The sequence below is a fragment of the Aspergillus terreus genome, genomic scaffold (genome assembly GCF_000149615.1).
Source record: "Aspergillus terreus NIH2624 scaffold_1 genomic scaffold, whole genome shotgun sequence".
NCBI classification, from domain to species: domain Eukaryota; kingdom Fungi; phylum Ascomycota; class Eurotiomycetes; order Eurotiales; family Aspergillaceae; genus Aspergillus; species Aspergillus terreus.
Window position 1 is genome coordinate 605,659 of NT_165972.1, and position 22,754 is coordinate 628,412.

At 53.1% G+C, this 22,754-nt stretch overlaps 8 protein-coding genes across 8 annotated transcripts; 5 read left to right on the plus strand and 3 right to left on the minus strand.

The window, feature by feature from the left end:
- Positions 1–1,742: 1,742 nt before the first annotated feature.
- On the minus strand, positions 1,743–2,964 carry ATEG_00215 (uncharacterized protein; the record flags this gene model as incomplete). Its single annotated transcript, XM_001210301.1, has 2 exons — positions 1,743–2,461; positions 2,619–2,964. The coding sequence occupies 2 exons, from the start codon at positions 2,962–2,964 to the stop codon at positions 1,743–1,745; spliced, it is 1,065 nt and encodes a 354-aa protein (XP_001210301.1).
- A 1,042-nt stretch (positions 2,965–4,006) lies between these two features.
- Positions 4,007–4,569, plus strand: ATEG_00216 (uncharacterized protein; the record flags this gene model as incomplete). Its single annotated transcript, XM_001210302.1, has 2 exons — positions 4,007–4,150; positions 4,210–4,569. The coding sequence occupies 2 exons, from the start codon at positions 4,007–4,009 to the stop codon at positions 4,567–4,569; spliced, it is 504 nt and encodes a 167-aa protein (XP_001210302.1).
- A 612-nt stretch (positions 4,570–5,181) lies between these two features.
- Positions 5,182–6,167, plus strand: ATEG_00217 (aldo/keto reductase family protein; the record flags this gene model as incomplete). The annotated part of the gene is made up of 2 exons (XM_001210303.1): positions 5,182–5,612; positions 5,687–6,167. The coding sequence occupies 2 exons, from the start codon at positions 5,182–5,184 to the stop codon at positions 6,165–6,167; spliced, it is 912 nt and encodes a 303-aa protein (XP_001210303.1).
- A 634-nt stretch (positions 6,168–6,801) lies between these two features.
- On the plus strand, positions 6,802–8,040 carry ATEG_00218 (C2H2-type zinc finger protein; the record flags this gene model as incomplete). The annotated part of the gene is made up of 2 exons (XM_001210304.1): positions 6,802–7,333; positions 7,424–8,040. The coding sequence occupies 2 exons, from the start codon at positions 6,802–6,804 to the stop codon at positions 8,038–8,040; spliced, it is 1,149 nt and encodes a 382-aa protein (XP_001210304.1).
- Positions 8,041–8,884: 844 nt separating this feature from the next.
- On the minus strand, positions 8,885–13,398 carry ATEG_00219 (chromatin-remodeling ATPase CHD1; the record flags this gene model as incomplete). Its single annotated transcript, XM_001210305.1, has 2 exons — positions 8,885–8,973; positions 9,108–13,398. 2 exons carry the CDS (start codon positions 13,396–13,398, stop codon positions 8,885–8,887), a joined length of 4,380 nt encoding a protein of 1,459 aa, XP_001210305.1.
- A 1,173-nt stretch (positions 13,399–14,571) lies between these two features.
- ATEG_00220 (ATP-binding cassette domain-containing protein) lies at positions 14,572–16,819 on the plus strand (the record flags this gene model as incomplete). The annotated part of the gene is made up of 7 exons (XM_001210306.1): positions 14,572–14,591; positions 14,656–14,680; positions 14,842–15,244; positions 15,313–15,474; positions 15,524–15,620; positions 15,670–16,741; positions 16,796–16,819. The coding sequence occupies 7 exons, from the start codon at positions 14,572–14,574 to the stop codon at positions 16,817–16,819; spliced, it is 1,803 nt and encodes a 600-aa protein (XP_001210306.1).
- Positions 16,820–17,842: 1,023 nt separating this feature from the next.
- Positions 17,843–20,522, minus strand: ATEG_00221 (snoRNA-splicing protein PRP40; the record flags this gene model as incomplete). Its single annotated transcript, XM_001210307.1, has 4 exons — positions 17,843–18,850; positions 18,907–19,963; positions 20,017–20,171; positions 20,307–20,522. 4 exons carry the CDS (start codon positions 20,520–20,522, stop codon positions 17,843–17,845), a joined length of 2,436 nt encoding a protein of 811 aa, XP_001210307.1.
- A 582-nt stretch (positions 20,523–21,104) lies between these two features.
- ATEG_00222 (TRAPP trafficking subunit Trs65 domain-containing protein) lies at positions 21,105–22,569 on the plus strand (the record flags this gene model as incomplete). The annotated part of the gene is made up of 3 exons (XM_001210308.1): positions 21,105–21,108; positions 21,142–22,324; positions 22,386–22,569. 3 exons carry the CDS (start codon positions 21,105–21,107, stop codon positions 22,567–22,569), a joined length of 1,371 nt encoding a protein of 456 aa, XP_001210308.1.
- Between the last annotated feature and the right edge of the window lie 185 nt (positions 22,570–22,754).

Genomic DNA, 22,754 nt, shown 5'->3' on the forward strand with positions numbered 1-22,754 from the left:
TAAATCTGGTCTACCATCCCATTATCGCAACCGACTCAAATACCAATTTTAAGGCCTCGTCATCCACGACGTATGCAGTGGGGTCTGGCCATGCCCGGGTTAGTATACTAGATCCGTCCGAGATACGACTCCGACGCCACAGGGTTCGTCCTGACGCAGACGGAGACTGCGTACGCCGCCCCAACGCCAACATGCCCAATTCCCCGTCTATCTAGGCTTTTCTTTAGCTCAGGGCTAAGCGTTCGGCTAGCGCTGCCATCCTATCGTACGTAAGCCTGTCCACAGGGCTGTCGCACGCAGCTCAGGGAGCCAGCTAGCTCCATCTTCTCGTGCCCCTCTCCCCTCCGCCCCATTTGCAAGGCAGATTTCTACATTGCGCCCTCATGTGGTCATGGTGTATGAGAAGCTGATTGAGGCGCATTGTATGCCTCGCTGGTCTTCTACCGGTAAGCACGATCAATAAGCGTGATATGATAACTTTCTTGTCGGCTTCCAGGGACTTACGTAGCTGCATACGAATGCTCGCGCGGACGGCCGGTGGGGCCGGCGCCACGGCGCGTGAGGCAGGGTCGTCGACAGGACTGTACACGGCGTAGCTAGGGGACTCGGGCTTAGATGTTGGCCTCGATTCAGTGGCTTCGCTCTGCGATGGACGTGTGTCGCGGCTGCTTGCTCTGCCGACAGAATGATAGATTGACGAACATGTACTGGCACCATGGGCAATTGTTGCCAAGCCGGCATTTCCGCCTCACGAGTGTCGGGTCAACCCTCGCCAATGCTGTTGTATACAGAACCAAGTGTTACGCGAACATTCAGCTGTCAACGCAGACGACAATCCCCCGCGAGTAGCCTGTGGACACGCACGCTTCGGCCAAGATCATCCCGCCGTCTTCCCAACTGGTCACCATCCGACCCGATCTGGAACCATATCGGCACATGCAGTCGAGGACTTTGGCCCTCGTCGTGACGACGACGACGACGCCTGCTGGGAGCGCCATCTCTCTATCATGCACCCCTACGTATGGCTGCAAGGACCGGATTAGGTCTGACGATCTCTTCGCTAAGCTTCAACTGGCAAGGCACTATCCTAGCGTGTGGTAAAAAGGCCTGGCTACCGTCCTTAAAGTCTTGGCTACGCGTAATGCCGGCCACGCATTGTGAAGGATTGGACTCGAATGCTCGCTCTGGATTGCCTCTTTGTTGGGTGATATGTGCTGGGGCGATGACTACCCGCTGAGTCGACCGATGGTCAATTAATCTGCCACCGTCCAGGAGTACTAGGCCTAAGCCACGAGAATATGTTCCCCGGGGAAAGGGGGTCCAAGAGTGGGTGTAGTTAGTTGCTGGAAATGAGGGAGTCCCTTGGCGTTGTCGGGATTTGGGAAGAGGTCCATATCACGCGGCGTCTTCAAACAGCAAAGAAGAGACGCAATAAACGGGGAGACTGAGTTCTTAGAATGTAGTTGTCAATCGGGGATCAAATGGTTTGAATGAGCAGCAAATGATCTTTCATGTATTCATAAGTCATGGCTCGATGACATGCACCTTTGTCGTAAAATAACAATCCACACTTGTCTTCGCACCTGCCCGCGCATCACCGTCAGTCTCCTGTCTCCTGGCATAGTATGCCAGTACATTGGAAAGACTCATATGTCCAATGAAGTATACACAGCTGCATGACCTCCCAGTCCTACGTTCTGTGCCCAGCTAACAGATGGACAATGATAGATATCACCGTGATCTCAAACCAGAACTCGCTTATGTTCCCCCTTCTCCTGCATCTCCCGCAACACCCTCTCCGCAGTTCTCGTCGCTTCCATTCCGGCCGGTGCTCCGCAATATACAGTGGAATGGATAATAGCTTCTCGAATCTCGAGTTCACTCAGGCCATTGTTGATCGCACCACGAATATGCACCGCTAGTTCCGGTGTGCGGTTCAGCGCGGTCAACAGGCCGATGTTGAGGAGACTGCGCTGCTGACGACTGAGACCCTCGCGATTCCAAACGTTGCCCCAGGCCCATTCTGTGACCAGGTCTTGCATTGGGCGAGAGAATGCATTCGAGTTAGAGGACAGGGAGCGTTCAACGTGTTCACTGCCCAGGACCTCTTTGCGGGTCTGAAGGCCTTTGTTGTAGGTCGTGACTTGAGGCACAGCAAGCACTTCCTGTTGTACGGGTTCTTGGGGGCCTTCCAGGTTTTTGGCATTCTGCGCCTTCTTGGCCTTGGCTTTGGCTTTCCGGGCCTTCTTCTTCTTGTTCTTCTTCTTTGTGGAGCCGTCATTAGGAGCCGATGCAGCTTCAACAAGAGAGACCTGGCCCGAATCGGTGTTAGGGTCCTGTGCTCCAGCGTCGTCTCCAATATGAAGGTTCTCGAGGAACTGATTGGCCTGCGCAATTGCGGCTTGATCAGAAACATCCGGCTTCATCGTCTCCTCCAGCTTGTCCTGAGACATGGCATTGGCTAGACACAAGTCAGCAGAAAGTTGGAAGAATCAACAATGAGGCAATTGATCGGTTTATAAAAACATGAGCTGGCGCCAAAGGAAGACCGGTGCGCCCATACTCCCCCGCGACCAGGCAACAAAGAAAGCACCAGAAAAAGGAAAAGAACAAAGTACCAGGTTCATTCTGAGAAGTGGCCTCGGACTCAGCGCCATTGACTTCAGGTTGTATCTGGGCGTTGGTGGGAGGGACCCAGCCCACATGAGTGTCGGGACTGCATGTATGCTCGGGTTTGTACTCGTTGACCTGTGCCTGCACTGTGTCTCGACGCACGTACAGACGCACTCGATAGGGACATCCCCGACCACTAAGACAGCGGGTGAAGAATCTTTTGTGGTCAGATTTGTCGACCCGAAAAGACTGTTGCTGGTCGATGGTGTGCTGGATCAATGCGGCTCGTCCCTCCTCCAACGAGGGGAACTTCAGGCCTCGGCGCCACTTGATATCGGGTTGGGAAGACATCGGAATGATCGATCGAGGTGAGCCCGAGTCAGCGGCTGGCTCAATTGGAGGCGGAAAATGCAGCACGAGGAGAGTTGTGCAGATGGGGAAGTGACGGAATGGATGGAATTATGGCAGGTCGAAGTTGTTCCCTGCCGCCTTCCGATTGGGCCCAACCTCCTCGTTTACACCTTTCCTCATCTGGACTATTTACTCCTTCTACACCTTTCTTCTATCCTACTGTCACTCTTCACGGGGACCACAATCCTATCTACAGGGTCGGTCTACAGGGTCAGTCCTTTCAAGGGAACATATCCGATGAGCGCCGTTGTCTGATCCCTACGGCTGAGCTGCGAGCATCAAGGGTGGTGTACCAGCCCCTGCGCTTTAGGAGATATCCCACATCGACAGGAACATTCCTGGTGGCTTCATCCCGCTTCATTAACCTCCTACATGGCCCTGATAAAGGGTGGCGATAAGAAAGTACGCGACGTGTTAAGCTCGGGCCTGGGGTGACTGGAATGCGGGTGGGATGCGCTCCTTGCTCGCATCCCTATGTCTGCCCTATGTCTTATCTGCTTTGCTCATGACCGCACAAGTGACAGCAGACTCCTAGGGGTGTAATAGGAATGTGATCTTCCATCGCACCGCCTCCCTTGGCTTCAAAATAGGAGCAGCATCTTTTCGCCGTGGTCATAGATCGCACCTGTCAACACACTGCTGTCTTCGCAGATAGAGACTACGGGCCAATAACGAGACCAATCTTTACTGGAATTTCGAGCCAGCCCAAAAAATCCGAGCATTCGAGTATCCAGACCCATGGTACCGCAAGAACTCGGAGATCTGCTGCCGCAACGACCGCTCATTCCACATGGCGGCAGCGCCGCCCTTGGAGATTCCAGGGAGCTATCGAGGGTGTGCATATATAAAGAACACTCCTCTCACGGACAGTCTCATTCATTTTCGATACTGATCATCATATCTATTGAATCTACCTGTATTGAAGCCATTGAACCGAGCACATCGCATCACATCAACAGAGCAGCGATCGCATCCAAGCAGCATGTCTGTTACCAAACCCATATCCCTCATTTGCCTCGTTCTATCACTGCTGGCCCTCTCCTCAGTCAGCAGCGCCTACCCCATTCAGAGATCGAACGAGCCCAATGTTGCATCGCGATCGCTATCTCTACGCTCTCCAAACCCGGTATGTCAATGCGATCGTCGCAGATGCTCCAAGCCCAACTCACTAACCCATTTAAACAGAGGTTGATGCCCGCCGACGACAGTGACAGTGGCCAGAAGTACGATGACGTGCGCGGTGACTTTTTCACCCATCTTCTGAGCGCCCTCGGACTGGAGGAGCTCAGCAACCTCAATCACCTTGAGAACTGGAAGGATGAGACACAGCCCGCCGATCCCAAAAAGAATACCGATCGAAACGACAAGGCCTCGCCTACGGAGAACACCACGACACACGCACCAGATAGCTTTGAACATGACAAAGAGGAAGCCTTGCGCAGCCCGGTAAAAGATCCACTTGGCTACGCCAGCGATTTATTGGACCTGGTGTCGGGAGAGATAAAAGAGGCTATAGATTCTAGCGATGAACGCACCCTGAACTAAAGAGCCTGTCATCTTCTTAGGGAGGAGATCGGTTACTTGTTTCATATTCTAGCCATTCTGTGTGATTACTGCGATTTGGTGTTTTGGCCAGCGGGACATGAGTGACGATGGCAAAATCGAAAGGCGACTGTATGATGAAACTGTTCCAGCATTTATAAGATATGTATAATATTCCAAAAGTTTGGTTCTCCCAGACGGTCGGTCTCCGTGGTAAATCCACCTAAACTCCGGGATATGTTAGGATTTCCGTAGATCGACATCATTCTAAAATCCATTTATCCCCGCGGTGGAGGTCTCCAGTCCGCAACATTGGAAGATGGATGGAATCTGGACGAAAGTGGACAGTCTCCGAAGAGCCGGTGATGGATTATTTAACCACCTCCTGCCGCGGTCTTCCTCTTCCACTTCTATCTCCAACGACACCTTTACCAGCACTCCCTCCCATCCCATATCCTAACAAACGCAACGCATCCAAACACAACCAACATGCCTGCGCTCGTTGATCGCGAAGTCGGCCCAACAGGCTATGGCTTGATGAGTGCGTCCATCCTCCCCGCCGTGGGGCAATCCTCCCTGCGCCGTGATCTGTCTGATGGCTAACATGCACCAGGAATGACCTGGGTTCCGCAGCCTCCTCCGCAGGAACAGTGCTTCGACGCCCTGAACACCGCTCTCAAGCTCGGCGCGAATTTCTGGAACGCCGGCGAGCTCTACGGTACCCCGGAATACAACTCCCTCCACCTGCTCAACAAGTACTTCACGGCGCACCCCGATAAGGCCAACGAGGTCGTTCTCAGCATCAAAGGCGGCCTGAAGGTCGGCCAACTCGCGCCGGACGGCTCGGAGGCAAACATCCGGCGCAGCGTGGACGAGTGTCTGCGGGTGCTGGATGGGAAGAAGACGATTGACATTTTCGAGTGTGCGCGGCAAGACCCCAACACGACCGTCGAGCAGACGGTCACGATTCTTGCGCAGTTGAAGAAGGAGGGTAAGATCGGTGGTATTGGCCTCAGCGAGGTGGATGCGGACACCATCCGGCGAGCGTAAGTGTCTCCCTACATTCTACAGTATCTTCCTACGCAGTGTTCGTTGGGTTCTAACAAAAGGGCGAAAACAGACACAAGGTCCACCCCATCGCAGCAGTCGAAGTCGAGCTCTCCCTCTTCGACACGACCATTCTCAAGAATGACGTCGCAAAGACCTGCGCGGAGCTCAACATCCCCGTTGTCGCGTATTCCCCCTTGGGCCGTGGCGTGTTGGCGGGCGCCTTCACAAGTGCGTCTGAGATCCCCGACGGCGACTTCCGCAAGATCTTGCCCAAGTTCCAGGACGAGGCCATGAAGCAGAACATCAAGCTCGTGGACGAGGTCCGGGACCTGGCGGCGCGCAAGGGCGTCGCGCCGGTCCAGATCGCGCTCGCTTGGATCTTGACCCTCAGCGGTCGGCCGGGAATGCCCACCATCATCCCCATCCCCGGTGGTACTACGTCCGACAAGGTCACGCAGAATTTGCAGGGCGTGCCTCGTCTGACGGATGAGGAGATGGCGGAGATTGATGCTATTTTGGACAAGAACGAGGTCGTGGGTGCGCGGTACTGAAGGCTAGACCATGTGTGGCTTTTTGGTTGCATTATACATTGGGATGGTTGTGATTTAACGATATTTATTAATACTATAACGGATCGAACATAGGACGTCCAAGATATGCTATCGCGGTTGGTATCTAGATTCTATTCAGGTCAGCGATGTTCACCTGAGGATGTGTGGATGGTAGAATAAGAAATAGAAGTCAGATCAAGTGTAGAAGAGTCAACATGCGGTCTCACACAAGAGGAGATCGTCCGAATTGCAGAATTCTTGATAGAATCATCATGCAAGCGAGGGGAAAGAGAGAGGTCGGACTCACTCTGTAGTCAGTAAGTCGTAATATTAGATTAATTTGACCGGATCCATGTCAGAACCGGTATGCATGAATACCCGCCCTCCTCGGTTGAAAGAAGAGCAGTGGAGAGTGCAAGAGAATGAAAGAAAGAAGAAACAAAATCGGCGGAAGAGGAATTATTAAGGATAGCCTCAATCACGTGCCGTGGGCGCATACAGTACTCGACCGCGCATGATTCCCATCCATCAACGCTTCACGCTTGCGCAACCCAGGCCCTCCAGCCCCAATTCACGTCCCTTGTTTCTGAGCCTGCCCCTCTCATCTCCCTCTCCTCCTTGACGTTTCCCCCCAATGGCCGAGTCCCCTGGTTCTCCTCTCTCATCAGTCGCCTCCGACGACATGTCGGACCGCGAGGACCCCAAGCAGGGCTTCTCGCCCTCAGCGTCAAACCTGCCTCCTTCCAAGCGCCGTCGCACCGGAGCCGCATCGTGGGATCGCAATACTCCCGTCTCGACGACCTTCCAGGATGACCTCCCTCCACCCTCCCCCTCCAGCTCCATCTCCTCAGACACCTCCGGCGAAATCCCCAACTCCCCCGTCACCCTGTCTCTGATCGGCGCCGCCATCGACGAGGACTACAGCGGCAAAGGCAGCGATCAAGTCACGACGTGTCAGTGGGATGGCTGCAGCGCCGGCGACTTTGGCAACATGGACGATCTGGTCCAGCACATCCACAATGAGCACATCGGCACCCGACAGAAGAAGTACTCCTGCGAGTGGATGGACTGCAGTCGAAAGGGTCAAACGCACGCCAGCGGCTACGCACTGCGCGCTCACATGAGGAGCCATACTCGAGAGAAACCCTTCTACTGCACGCTACCGGGTGAGCATGGCCTCCTTTCGCCCCAGAAACATGTCTCCGCATGGTGCTCGGCTCTGACCACATATAACTAACCCACATCCCCATCCCCAGAATGCGATCGGAGCTTCACCCGCTCCGACGCCCTCGCCAAACACATGAGAACCGTCCACGAGACCGAAGCCCTCCGCCCGTCCGACCCCGTGCCCAAACATCACAACGCACCCCCTTCCGTCGCGGGTACGCCCGCCGGCACGCCAGCCGGGAAGCTCCAACGCATCAAGCTGAAGCTGTCGCATCCGCCGAAAGACGAGGCCGACCAGTACAGCGAAAGCGCCAACGAGACCGCCGGCACCGATGACCTCGACGAGTTCGAGATCCCCGAGTTCAGCCCCGAGCTGGGCTTCGACGAGCACGAGATGAGGATGCGTCCGCAAGACCTTTACCGGCTGCTACGACGGCAGATCCACTGGGCCGAGAAGGAAGGCCTGGGCCTACGCGACGAATGGAATAAGATCCGACCCAAACGGAAGCAGGCGTGGCTGGAGAAAGAGGCCATATTTGACGACGTGATTGACGCGCAGTTGCGGCTGTTCACCCTCCTCATGGAAAGTGAGTCCGCCCCAGCTAATGCGACCAACGGTGTCGACAAGTCTCAGACACAGCACACCGGGTCCAACGGTGTAGAAACAGATGCGAAACAGACCGCCGTCTCGGCGTCTCCTCCATGAGTCCGGTCTCGTCTTTCCGTCGGTCTCCTATGTCGCTTTCTTTTCTTCGCCTCGCTTCCCATCCATACTATGCCATATATGGTTGCTGGGGCCTTTTCTTCTATTGTTCAGACTGTTTAATAGGGTCTTGTTCTCCCTACTTCTCTATCTTGGCCCCAGGGGTATGATTTGAGTCACGGTTTATGCATTCATCTTTCCAGCAATTTTCTTTCAGCCACATGGGTGTCAGTCTGTTCTACTATTTGTATTCTATGACACGGTAATTCGACTTTTTCTGCACGGTACATAGGCGTAATGTCATCCTTGGTTCATATGAAGCAATTCACCTACGTTCTAGACTACGCGAATTGGTTGTAAGTAGACTCGGATCAAGGACTTTGAATGCCTCGAGCTGCTGCATTGTTTGGAACAAGATATACAGGTTCTCGGCAAAGCAATCCTTTTTTCATGACCAGGCTCCAAGGGAGAACCGCTTAAGCGTCTGGCAGCAAACAACGAAGCGAGGCCCTACACTCCAATATTGGGGGGTCCAAGGGCAGAAATATGGAAACAACAAAAAGCCAAGGCCCATCGTTCCAGGCTCCTGGGAGAAATAAAGCCAAAATATGTCATGCAATCCACTCGTGGTCAACACCCTTTCATAGATCATACCGGACGCCGTCGCCATGCTTTCCCAATGTGATGCACATATTTACCACAGGAAAAAGAAAAATGTTTAAAAGAAATGAAGTATGAACTCCCATAGGCGCAAAAAGGTGAAATCATCAATGCTTCCGCTGTATATGCGACAAATGCCAGATCTAATTCCCATTCGAAGCTGGCTTAGGTTCAGCAGCATCTTTCTTCAGAGCAGCTGATAGCTTTTGGTACATATCTCGGAGTTTTGCTCCTCCTGCTTCCTTGTTCGGCCAGTAATGGACCGAGACATAGTTCCTGTTCACAGGTCAGCGATCAAGCCATCATGTACCTTGCATATTAAACGAACCATAGTCGAGTCTCCAGGGAGGGCGTGCCGTGTTGCTGCAATGTGTCGCTAATAAAGTCGCCAACCGTGTGAAGCAATTTACGTAGCTCAGCTGCTCGTTCAGCCTTATTCGGGATATTTTCCTTGGTGGTGGTCGAGACTTGTTTCAGCTTCTCACGGATCGGCCGGAAGAACTGGCGAGCCATATCTTCCTTGCCAGAATGACCATTCTCGCTGATCTTGCGCCTCCGGATATCTTCACTCGAAACATCTGAAGTTCTATGGCGACTCCGCTCGCCATCGTGCACGGATCTCGGGCGTGAGTCATGGCTCGGCGTGTGATGCCGCTCAACACTGTCACGCGCGCCATGTGTGTGTGAGCGCTGTCGAGAACGTTCGGGTTCACGGTGACCTTTGCGAATCGAAGGCGCTGGTGAAGCAGATACGCTGGCACCAAGGGGCCGAGAACCCTTCCGGTTGTTGCGGTGGTGGTTCTCAACAGCCCTCTTCGCAGTAACATTGGCGCCGTTGGTAACTTTGTCCCTCAAAACGGATAGTAGGTAATCCGCTCGTCGAACAAGGTGAACAGCCCCAGGAGATTTTGTCGCCTTGTCTTCGGCATTCGCTCGCTCCGTCTTGCGTTCCACTCGGTGCTCTTCAAGGAAGAACTTATCCCCAAGTTCGAGATCGGTATCATCTCGGATTTGTGTCCACGCCCCGTAGCCGTGCCGGGCAATTCCGACACAAAGCATTCCGTCTTCTCGTGCTCCCCAAGCACAGCTATAGTCAGCGGCTTTGGTCGCCTCGGGGACGCGGAAGTTTCTGAAGTCAGACACCGCAGCTGTCGCTTCTCTGAGTATGCGCATCTCATTTGGGCGCTCGACAATGGTATAAGCGTTCAGTCGCTTGACACCATGAAGATCAAATAACACGGCCTTCTTCTCTTTCTTCGTTGGCATTTTACCAGCTTGTTCAAGGGCCTCCATCTTTTCGACGTCTGCTCGAACGAGCTCAGCAGCCTTCGTAGTGATCTCCCGCAAGGCAGCACGGACAACCTCCCTGTCACGATCGAGGAGACGTGCCTCGCGAATGACATCCTCTTCGCGGTCGTTGATGTCACCATAACGCAGGAAAGCACGAAGAAGGTGACGATACTCTTTCTCGATAAGAGGTCTTTTAGCGTCCAGTTCTTTTGTATCAGACTCTTCGCCGTCATCCATGCTAACTTGGACCCTCGCCCGTCGCTTAGCCTTTCGCTCTTCTCGAGAATCTCTGTCTTCTCCTGGAACATTTCGTTTGCGCGGCCGATTTTGCTCAATGACTTCAGCGAGGTAGCGCTCATCGGCTTTCTTCTTCTCTTCAGCTTTGATCTCTTCAAGCTGCTCCTTGGGGATGATATCGTCCCAGGTGAGATCGTCGACCTTAATATCAACATATTCGAAAGCCTTCAAGAATTCCTCACCACCGTCGGCTTGGATTTCCTCGGCTTGTTCAGTTTGATGCAGCTCGGCATTTGCAAGCACAGAGTCAATATCGAGCTGTTCCAGTTTCTCTTGGTTGCCGGTCTGCTCGAACATCCTCTGGCCACGACGCTTGAGAATGCGCGAGATATCCTCCGTGGAGTTTGGTTCGCTAACGGAGATACCGCTGCGGGCCATCTTATTCTGGATCTCGGAAGCTTCCTTGTCTGTAACACCACGCTGAATGGTGATAAATTCGAGGAGAAGTTTGTTGCGAGCTCTTTCAATGACTTCTTCTTCCACCGTGTCTTTAGAGACCAGACGGTACACACTGACTGGTTTTGTCTGTCCAATCCGATGTGCTCTGGCCATCGCTTGAAGATCCGCTTGAGGGTTCCAATCAGAATCAAACAGGACAACCGTATCAGCGGTCATAAGGTTGATGCCGAGACCACCGGCACGAGTGGAAAGAATGAAAGCAAAGTCACTGCTGCCAGGAGCGTTGAAATGCTCAATAGCAAGACGACGAGACGCAGCAGCAATGGTTCCGTCGAGACGCTGGTATTGATAACCGCGGAACTCCATGTATTCGCCAAGTAGGTCCAGCATCTTCACCATCTGACTGAAAATCAACACACGATGGCCATCCCTCTTGAGCTTTGCCAGAAGCTGGTCGAGGAGCATCATTTTACCACTGCTAGTGATCATGGCACGAAGAATGTCTTCACGTCGAGTACTACCTTCGAGAATTCTTGCCTCGGCATTGGGGAACATAAAAGGATGGTTGCTGGCCTTTTTCAGTTCCATCATGATGTTCAGGAGGGATTGCTTCTGGCCCTTGGTGCCCTCATTCAATGCAGCGTAGTTCTTGGTAAGAATGTTTTTGTAATACTCAAGCTGGATATCAGACAGCTCCACTCTGATAATCTTCTCGGTTTTAGGAGGAAGATCCGACTCAACCTTGGACTTCGTTCGGCGCAGCATGAAAGGCTGGATGGCCTTCGTCAATTCTGCAAGTTTCTGAGAAGCGGCCTCGGCGTTCAGGTCCATATCGACATCGATGTCAACCAGTCCAGGATTGAGGAAATCCAGGAGGGCGGAAAGTTCGGCGAGGTTGTTCTGGATTGGGGTGCCAGTGATGAGAAGTCGGGCAGGAGATCTGAATTCGAGGAGCTTCTGGTAAAGCTGAGACTCCCGATTCTTAAGACGATGGGCTTCGTCAACGGCCATAAACTGCCACTTGAATTGGCTCAGAAAAGACGAGTCCAACAAAACATATTCGTAGGTCGTAAGAAGGACGTTAAACTTGGGACGCTTTGGGTTGCCATCAATCATTAACTCATGCTCCCGAAGAACATTGCGAGCAGCTTCGTTGCCATTGTAGACGATGTAATTAAGATCAGGTGTCCAGTTGTCAAAGGTGTCAGCCCAAGACGGCATGGTTGAGAGGGGAACGACAACGACGAAGGGGCCTTGCTGACGTCTAACATGGCGAAGCCAGCTGATGAAGGCAACCGTTTGGACGGTTTTGCCCAGGCCCATTTCGTCGGCAAGAACGACATTACGGTTCTTGACCCAGTTGAAAGCCATGAAGTTGACTCCTTTGACTTGGAACTCTTTCAGCTCACCATTCTGCACAAAGGTAGGAGTGCCCTTGATCGGTTCGAATGGCTTTCGTGTGGCAGGGTTGGACTCCGTCTTGTCGGAAATAGGGGGGCGTGAAGACCGGTCTAGATAGCGATCTATTTCGCGCTGGGCGATTTCACTAACAAGGTCTTCCGTCTCCCACGTACACGAGTCGTAGAAGAGGCGTTTCCATTTGACGAGGTATTCGGTGCCCTCATCACCTTCGCGCATCGCAATCACTCTCTCCACATGCTTATAGTCCTCGATAGCTTCTACATCTCTTTCGCGATCAAGGTTCCACTTCTCCTTGTCCTCTGGGGCTACATCATCTTCCAGCCTCAGACGGATCTCTTCGTACAGGACTTTGCGGACGTAATTGTCCAGCCGGCGCGTGCTGCGACAGTTGGCAAGCGTCTCGCTGGTTTCCCAGGTTGCATGATAGTGGGATTTCCCTTGCCATTTGATGTAGTATTCAAAGTCGTGACGGCCGAGCTCGGGACTACTGGGATCTACACCAGCTTTGAGGCGATGGTTGAGCACAACATCAACGGCAGGGCGATCATCTTCCACGGTATTCACCCAGTAGTTCTGCGTCAGTTCTTCCGCATCATCCTCAAACATAGAGTCATCGTCGTCCTCGTTGTAATTGGAGACTCTAGAAGCGTTCCGGGTGGAGAAGCGGACCTCGGCATGCGAAGGAGGGTTGTTGAGGGATGTCTGCAGCAGTCGTCGCCGTTTCGCCTTGCTCGAACGAGCACGGCTAGGTCCATATTCATCGCTATCTGATTCATCGGAGAACGATTGGGAGAACGAGCGGGTCGCCGAGCGGGATGGACGTTTGGAGGATTGTTGAGAGACCGCCGCGCGTCGTCGCTTAGCGCGAGGCGCAACAGCGTCGGATTCAGAATCGGAATCAGATTCTGCTAGGTGACGCGTAGTGCGAGCACGAGTACTGCGCCGAAGTCCATACAAGTCGGGGTTCTGTCTAATAAAGTCCGATTCATTCACCGAGGGCGATTTTCGCTTCGTGCCTCGCGACGGTGGGGAGGATGAAGAATTTTCACCACTGGAGGGACTCGTGTGATTCACATCGTTCTCCATCACAGAATCATCGTCCTCGCCCTCCGCATCGGGAGAGCCAGCATCATATGATTCATCCGCGGCATCTGGCTCCGGAGAGGAATCGGAAGCGACGTGATTCTCGGGGGATACAGACTGAGGGCTCCCAGCGTCGCTAGCACCGGCTTCATCCTTAATGCTAGGGGCATGGGAGGCAGGAGACGCCGTATAGCCATTTGTCAAGGTCATTGTGGCCGAGGGTTCGGAGGTAGATGGGATCACCATGCTAGTAGCTGCGGAGAAAGAGGTGGCATCAGCATTGAAGCTTCATACGAGGCCGGGGCGGGATGGAAAGCACAGGAGAATGAAATGCACCAGTACGCGACTCGTTTGGCAGTAAATGGAAGCTCAGGAGCCGCGGCAATGAGGTAGGAGATGAGGTCTGATGCATGGGGGTGTTTTGATGATGGGTTTGATGAAACGCGACGGAGAGGATGGATGGCAGGACAGCAGTAACAGAAGTAGTTTCAGACCCAAAACCAGATCCAGAAGACGTGAAAGACTCCGGTAGAGGCTCCAACAAGTGATATAGCCTCGTCACGAAGTATGAGAAGGGTATCTTGGTATTCTTCGGTGGGTCGAGCCCGTGGAGCAGTACCCAGCGAACAGAGCGAGAACATGTCCTGGAAGAGCACACTAAAAGAAAAATTTACTCACCATTCATAGCTTGGTGACCCCGAAAGAGGGAAGAACGAGGAAATCAATGGTGGAAAAGAGGAAAGAAAAGGTGGGGGTGGAGGGGGGAAGATGAAGTGGTGGAGAGGAACAGCGAGGAGCGATGGGAGAATCGGTATGATGAGGGTGGTTTGGGAAGAGAGTTGGCCGGGAAGGTTGAGTCGCCGTGAAGGATTGGTTGGTCGGCCTGACCCTTCAGGCTGCCACCACGGGTCTTACCCAGTTAGGATTAGTGTTCAGTCAAGCGAGACCACAACAGGTTTAGTGTGGCTTGTGCATCACGTGCTATCGAGCAGTCCGGAGCTCCGGCGTTACTATTCCTCCGGCAGAGATTTCGGGAGTGACACTACCGGCCAATCAGCGGCGGGGGAAATAATGCTTGCTGCCTTGGTGCCTGAGGCTGTCCAGGCGGGCTGCCCACAATGGCGCCGGGCCATAATAGTTTTCGCTGGAGCCCCTCTTCCAACTCGACCGTCCTTCTTTCTACTCCCGTTTGGCGCAAGAGACATCTATCTGGCTTCACGTCTTCCTCCTAGCCAGTGCCACTGTCGCCGTGTCAATACTCCCGTCGGGTCCGTCATTTCTCGTCCCCCGCAGTCCGTCTTCCATTCATTCAAAGTCTGATCTAAACATCTAGACACCGATTTCCTCGTTGCGCGCGTGTTCGTACCCAACTGAACAGGCACCATGTCTGACAAGCTCACTCGGTATGAACGGCCTCTCTCACTCTTTGATTGACTTCTTTGACTGAGTATCCTTCTCTCTTCTCAGTGTCGCAATTGTCAACAGTGACAAGGTGAGTTCCATCAGCCCCGCATCAGGCCTCCTTGCCACGATATCCTCTCAGGCGCGTTAGCTGACATTCTATCCGTTATATTAGTGCAAACCGAAGGTGTGTGATACCTGCTACGCCACTCTACTCGTCCTCCCGCATACGCTCATACTCATATTTTGCAGAAATGTCGCCAGGAATGTAAGAAGTCTTGCCCCGTCGTCCGGACGGGTAAGCTCTGTATCGAAGTGACTCCCGAGTCCAAGATCGCCTTCATCTCCGAGCGTCTCTGTATCGGTTGCGGTATCTGTCCCAAGAAATGTCCATTCGGAGCCATCCATATCATCAACTTGCCTACCAACTTGGAAACCGAGGTCACGCATCGTTACTCCGCCAACAGCTTCAAGCTCCACCGTCTTCCTATGCCCCGTCCTGGTCAGGTGCTCGGTCTCGTCGGTACCAACGGTATTGGAAAGAGTACTGCATTGAAGATTCTGAGCGGCAAGCTGAAGCCCAACCTTGGACGTTATGATAACCCTCCGGACTGGGAAGAGATCCTACGGTACTTCCGTGGTTCCGAATTGCAGAGTATGTATAATCATAACTTGTGCCTGGTTGGTCCGGTGAATAGGATCGTTGTCTGACCGGTGTTCTAGACTACTTCACCAAAGTGCTCGAGGATAACTTGAAGGCTGTCGTGAAGCCTCAGTACGTCGACCAGATTCCCCGCGCTGTCAAGGGTCCCGTCAAGAATGTCGGAGATCTTATCAAGGCTCGTGCCCAGATGGACAACATGGAGCACATCCTGGACACTCTCGGTATGCAATTCGTCTCAAATGAAACCCAGCGTCCCCTAACCAAGGACAGAACTTCGCCAGGTCCAGAACCGTGATATTGACCACCTCTCTGGTGGTGAGCTCCAGCGTTTCGCTATTGGTCTTGTTTGCGTTCAGCAGGCCGATGTGTAAGCAACCCAACTATAATCACATCCAACGGCTTCTAATTCCCTACAGTTACATGTTTGACGAGCCGTCTTCTTATCTTGATGTCAAGCAGCGTCTGGCTGCTGCCCGTCAGATCCGAGAGCTTCTGCGCCCTGATGACTACGTTATCGTTGTTGAGCACGATCTGTCTGTTCTTGACTATCTGTCCGACTTCGTTTGCGTGCTTTACGGAAGACCTGCCCTCTATGGTGTGGTTACTATGCCTTCTTCCGTCCGTGAAGGTATCAACATTTTCTTGGATGGCCACATCCCCACGGAGAACCTTCGGTTCAGAGAGGAATCTCTTACCTTCCGTATTGCTGAGGCTGGTGACGACTTCATGGTCGACAAGGCCCGTGCTTTCAGCTACCCTAAGATGACCAAGACCCTAGGTGGCTTCCGCCTGAGCATCGAGCCTGGCCGCTTTACCGACTCCGAAATCATTGTCATGATGGGAGAGAACGGAACTGGAAAGACTACTTTCTGTAAGATGCTTGCTGGTGCTGAGAAGCCCGACGGCGAAGTCAACATGCCCCGCATGAACATCAGCATGAAGCCCCAGAAGATCACGCCCAAGTTCCAGGGTACCGTCCGTCAGCTGTTCTTCAAGCGTATCAAGGCTGCCTTTCTGTCTCCTCAGTTCCAGACCGACGTGTACAAGCCCCTCAAGATCGACGACTTCATCGACCAGGAGGTCCAGAACCTGTCTGGTGGTGAATTGCAGCGTGTTGCCATCGTTCTGGCCCTCGGTCTGCCTGCCGATATCTACCTCATTGACGAGCCTAGTGCCTACCTGGATTCCGAGCAGCGTATCGTGGCAGCCAGAGTCATCAAGCGTTTCATCATGCACACCAAGAAGACCGCCTTCATCGTCGAGCACGATTTCATCATGGCCACTTATCTGGCTGATCGGGTCATTGTTTTCGACGGTAAGCCGTCTGTTGATGCCCACGCCAACACTCCCGAGTCACTGGTCACTGGTTGCAACACTTTCTTGAGGAACCTGGACGTCACCTTCCGTCGTGACCCCAACAGTTACCGTCCTCGTATCAACAAGCACCAGTCCCAGATGGACCAGGAGCAGAAACTAAGCGGCAACTACGTAAGTCCCCTAATACCATAACCTTCCTTTAACATACCACTAACATGGGCACAGTACTTCCTGGAGGAAGAGAGTTGAAAAGGTTGTCCCCGGCAACCATGACCGCGATCGTCATCGACGTGATGGTCGCGACTCCGACCGGCGCCAACAAGGCCGACGTCGTGGTAAATGGAGAATCCTTCGGTTAGTGGCGTTCTTCGGCGTTACCAAGGCATCGACGCGTGTTCGGCGACCTCGTCGCCGTGGTGTGCGCCTTCTGGGTGATATGGAGTGTGCGTCGGATGAGGAGGAGGATGAGGATGAGGATGGCGGTGTTGACTAGCGGCAGTGGTTTCATCTGTCCCAGTCAAGCGCTTCACTGCGTTCCAAATACCGTCACCCATCTGTCCTCCGTTCCGAATCGCTCACACCCCCCGCACCATCTAGCTGCTTTGAAGTTGCGCTTTGCGTAATCTGAGATGGAAACATGGGACTCTGCTTCGTATGGGTCTTACTTGGGTTATGGGTTATTCTTTTTGGTTGGCGTGATCATGCCGGAGTTGAGCCTGTCAAAAGTTTCCAATGATTTTATGATATAGATGCTCCATCGACTAGCATGAGATGACGGTTTCAGTGAAGATAGCTGGGATTTGGTCAAGTTAGATGACCACTGTTTCATAGATATCGCTGTCTGTTGCTGCTGCTTAATTGAGATTCCGTTATTTTGAAGGTTTTCCTACGTATAGGCGATCTGGATGTCGATGACTGTAGTTGCCTCTTAAATATATATAGTGTACCAAGTGGTACCTTTGCGGTCAACACAATCTGCTTCATGAGACAATTCCGTTGGAGTACACCTCTTTCGCTTCCAGTGTTGATTTTGTTTATTTCTTTGAGCTGTGTGTAGAAGTAATTGATTCCAAGTCCTAAGAGTTCCAATGTGTATTAAGTCAGAACCACAGCCCAACACAGACCCAAGTTCACCAACGACAAAAGGAGTAAGAATAGACATAGCTCACTATTGATCACTAAGAAACTCAGAGCTCATGTTATCGCTATATAAAACATCCTTGCCAAATTGGATTGCGTATCGCGCTCGTGGACTACCTCCGCAAGCCAGCTTTACTCCTCTTCGATTTCGCCCTCCTCGCTGCCAGAATGCACGGCCTTTTCCTTCTTCGTTTCTTCAGCCGCAGGCGTCCGCTCCCGACGGTCTCGTTCTCTTCTGGCGCCTCGGCTGCGATCTCTCTCGCGACTGTCGCGTCGATACCGCTTGGCGGACCGGCTGGCAACACTCTCGGCATCACTGTCGCGCCGGCGGCGGCGGTCGTTGCTGACGGTGCTACGCGTGTCGGCGCCGTAGTCGAGTTCGTCCCGACTGCCACGAGGATCACCACGAGTGCGGTAGAGGCGCTCGCGCTCCTCCTCACGATCACGACGGTCGCGGTCATAGTGGCTGAGAGAACGAGAGCTGCGTTCGCGATCCCAATCCCGATCACGATCACGTTCGCGATAGCGCTCTCTGTCACGGTCGCGATCCTCCCGCCTTTCACGGACAGGCGATAGACCGCTAGTCTTTCGGTAAGACCGCTCCCGGTCAGCTTGAGCTTTGCGGCGATCGGCCTCGTAGGCATCGGGCTCAGGAGTGCGGCTCATGCGACTGGAAGCGCCCCTTCGCTCGCCTCTGTAGCTACGGTACTCTCGGTCACTGCGGTCGTAATGTTCTCGCCGGCTGCCACGGTCTCTGTCACGATCACGATCCGCGTCTTCTTCCTTTTCTTTCAACCGGCGGATCACCTTGTCGAAAGCGGCCTGCCGGAGCTCATCGCTCTCCAGGGCTTTATATTCCTCGAATTTCTCCACTCTGGAACGTACCTGATCCCAGCTGTCGGTGGGCCGAACAGGGGGTTCCAGACGCTTGATGCGAGATCGCAAAGCATCAATCGCACGGCGCTGGTGGCGATCAGCCGCATGCTTCTCCTCTTCGTTTCGTCGCACAGCCTTCTCCTGGATACGCTGGAACAGAAGCTGGAGAATTTCCGGGTCGAGATTGGCCGTGCGGCGGTCACCAAGCACGAGAGAGTGGAACTCTTCAAAAGTGGTCTTGGGAGTGACCTCGAATCGTTTGTCCTGTTATGAGATATCAGAAAAGAACCTTCACAAGAGAATGTTGGGAAGAGCCTTACATCAAGAACATCCAAGACATCATTGCGTGGGCCGCGTAAGGAGCGTTCCTCTTCTTCAACCACGTCCCAGAAGAGCTCCATAGGCGAAGATCCCGAGTTGCCCAAGATGCCAAGATACCGGGGATCTGTATTAATCATAGGGTAGATATTCATCCACTTACTACCAGCCTTGATCTTGCCCTGGGATCTGAGCTCTTTCAGTAGATCAATGAATTGTTCACGCGCATGGCGCTCTTTCCGTGCCTTCGCAGCCTTTTGTTGCTGGCGTGCGTCGTTGAAAGCGCGCTCCAGCGACTTGATATGATTCTCGAACGCGGTCAGAATATCAGACTTGCTTAAGGACTTGAACTTTTCGTCGTTCTGGACCTTGTCATTAGACTGGATGATGGCTTGGGCCTCAGACCAACGCGTGTAAGGTTCGAGATCCAAGGATTTGAGAATAGTGGCGAGCTCATCCATAGCAGCCTTGCGCTTGGCAGCCTCCTCTTCCATATGTTCTTTCTTGAGCTCGAGGATGTACTCCTCAAAAAGCTGACGCCTCTCATCCTCGTCATCTGTGGACCGGAAGATCGTTTCGCCCTCGATGATCGGTCGGATGGTCTTCCAGCGACTGTAATGTTTGATCTCAGGATGGCGTTTCAGCATGGTGTTGAAATCTGCTCTGAGCTTAGCGAATCTCTCTTTCGCCCGATCCTTTTCCTGCATGCGAACCTCGACCGCATATTTCTCAAAGGCTGCCTTGCGGTCTCTGGGGTCTTTCAAAGATCGATATTGAGGATCTTTGATGGTTGCGCGAATGGTCTGCTCCCAGGACCAGTCGGGCTGCACATTGTGGCGCTTGAGCATCTTCATAAATGCACCTTCGGCCTCCTCGAGCGAGTTATACTCGGGCTCCACTTGCTGCACCCCAGGAACTGCATTCAATGCAAGACCATTCGTATCCATCGAGCCATATCCACCGCGTCGATCACCATAGCCGCGATCGTAGTCATCGCGCTCACGCTGCTGCGGGTATGAGGAAAAGGAGCTGACTCCACCGGCGACGAAAGTCGGGGCCCTAAGAGAAACACGTTAACAAAATCGGAATGTGAACCCGGGCACAGGACTTACGCTACGGGCGGAGCTTGGGGAGCTGGAGCCTGCGCCAACGCATTCTTATAAACATCTGGCATCTCCCAAGTGCTTTGCTTGGTCTCAGTGTTGTACCAGTATTTGCGCCCTCCTTCCGCCGTATACTCCTTCCATGGCTGATTCGACAAAGCGCGCTGTTAAGAGAATGAATCATGTTAGCGCAGTCAAACGATTGGTTGCGATGGATTCGGACTTGCCTCGATGGGGGTCATTAATTCCTCGGGCTTCGCCCATTGCGTGGCTTTGGTTTGGACATTGTAGTAATAAACCCGCCCATCCGCATTGCGGGCCTCCTGCCAGAGAGAAGGGGCCGGATTCATTGGATTCATCTCGAGGCTGCACAGACTCGTGGAAGAGCGATGTCCGAAGGAGAGAAGCCGTTCGTTGATCGGGAAAAAGTAGCAGGCGGCGGCTGGTGAATGGCCAGGGATGTTTGCAGTGTTTGCAAGGGATCTTTCCCCACTGACAACATCGCGCGTGGGCATCCTCTCCTGGCTCACGGTTCACCATAATTGTCATTGTTTCTTTGCATTGAAGTGCGCAACTGCCCTACCTTTTACTGGTAGGTTGGCATGCGACTGCGACGATAATCATGCCCGGCCTCGAGGTTCCTGGGGAGTTCCTTCGGCATGCGGTGCTGGATACCGTGGTGCCGCATGCTTCAGATATAGACTTGGAGGCCGCCTTAACATCGGCCTTGGAAGGAGGGGCGGAGGATTTGACGTCCGTCCTCTCATATATCCCACAGCGGTCTCTACTGTTCTTTGGTAGGCGATACCTGGATTTCCTCTCCGCGACCTTATCTCTTACTTATCTATAGCTGTCTACAGATGAGTTCTGCACTGTTCGGGTCGTGTTGAGGCTTTCCAATTGCTCGCCAATAAGCCTAAAACAGCACCTCCAGAACCTCGAAGTCAGACTCGATGCATTTGCTATTGATCCAGCCGAGACGGTGGGAGAGAACCCCACACCCACTCGAGACCTGATCTTCTCCGGCGCTGTAAATGCCGAGGAAGAACCCCTGGTGGTGGTGAATGAATTCGAGGGAGATACGGGGAAAGGAAACCATGTGTATGTGATTTGGAGTGTTGAAACATTCATTAGTAAGACATTCACGGTTTGGATATGATTTCGATCCTTGGCTGACCCTTTCAGAACGTCCTCGGATTCGCATCCAGCATCCTTCCCTCCTTTTCATTGCCTCCGCTACCCTCAACCCATCTGAAAGCCGACAGCACGAGACCCGCGATGATGACTATCTTCCACCGTTAATCCCGGCATCTACAAACGTTCTACAACCTCTGTCGTCGGACAAGAACTTCCCCCAGAAGGACCCGTTTCTCCCAGCGTCCCGCCTTCTGCGAGTTGTGCCCGCGAAGTACAGTGAGGATCCCATTTATAGCGTTCAGCAGCCATCTGGACATCCGGTCCGTGTAGTTCCGGCGGCAAGTGCTAGGATACGCTACTCTCGCCTGAACTCTTACTCTGGACGACCAACGACTGTCGCAAGCCTTGATTTCGAAGTGACACCGTTTCTAAATTGCGATGTAGTATTCGACAAGGCTGAACTTGCTATGACAGATGGGACAATCGAACCATTGACAGATAACTCTGGGCTTGAGTTGCCCATCAGATGTCGCCCACGGGATGATGTTACATTAATCTACAAGTTGACACCGGAATATGGACCGGACCCTAATCCCTCGACGACCGTGATGGTGAGCACGTTGGACATTCTGCTGGAAGCTACGATTCAATTGTCGGATAACTGCCACCCGCGCGTTCGGATGCAATGGCGGACCAATGTGGATTTCTCCATGGCCCTCAACCCAACATTTGGTGGGCCGAGCCAGGCTCTGCAACGGAGCAATCGCCCCTCGAGCCTCCCTATGGCGGGGAATCAGACGAACAGCACAGCCGGAGGCCCTCCTCCTAGCAGAGGGTCCCTCCGTGAGAGGGCCTATTCGGTCACAGACATGGGGGTGACGATCTCCTTTTCAGGCCCGCCCAGTGTGGAGGTAGGCAAACCATTCTCCTGGGACGTCTTTATTGTCAATCGCTCCACAACTCCGCGCAAATTTGCCATGATTGGCATTCCACGCAGGAAGCGGCCCGATCCTCGGGGGCATATGGTACGGCCGTCTTCCTCATCAATGTCTGGCCGGAAAGTCAGAGTCGACCAGGTTGCCGAGGCTGTGACGGATGATAACATCGTCCATGCCATGCAGAAAAATGTCAGCGGACAAGAAGCTGAACTGGTGTGTTTGACACCGGATGTGCGCGTTGGGTAAGTATCTTCTCCCTGTACATCTTCTGAGAGTTGGTAGGGTCTAATTAGCCTCTGACAGCCCTCTCCTACCGGGGACGTGTTTTGCGACTGAGTTGAAGCTGCTGTCGCTGTCGGTGGGGTGTCTCCACCTGGAGGCAGTGCGTCTTGTCGATGTCAATACGAACGAGACTACGGATATCAGAGACCTTCCGGATATTCTTGTGTATGATCGGAACGGGATCCCGCCCGAGACGGCAGATTGAAGGTTAGGTGGAGGTGAAGTTGATACCTGATAACGAAACGATACATAATGGCTGTACAGGGATTCGGTAACATAAAACGAAAACAATAAAGTAAAATCAATCACATCACCTTCTGTAAAAAGAAAAGTAAGGTGGTACTCGGTCCTTTGATGACGCACTATCCAGCGTAGCGGCAGTACTCCGTA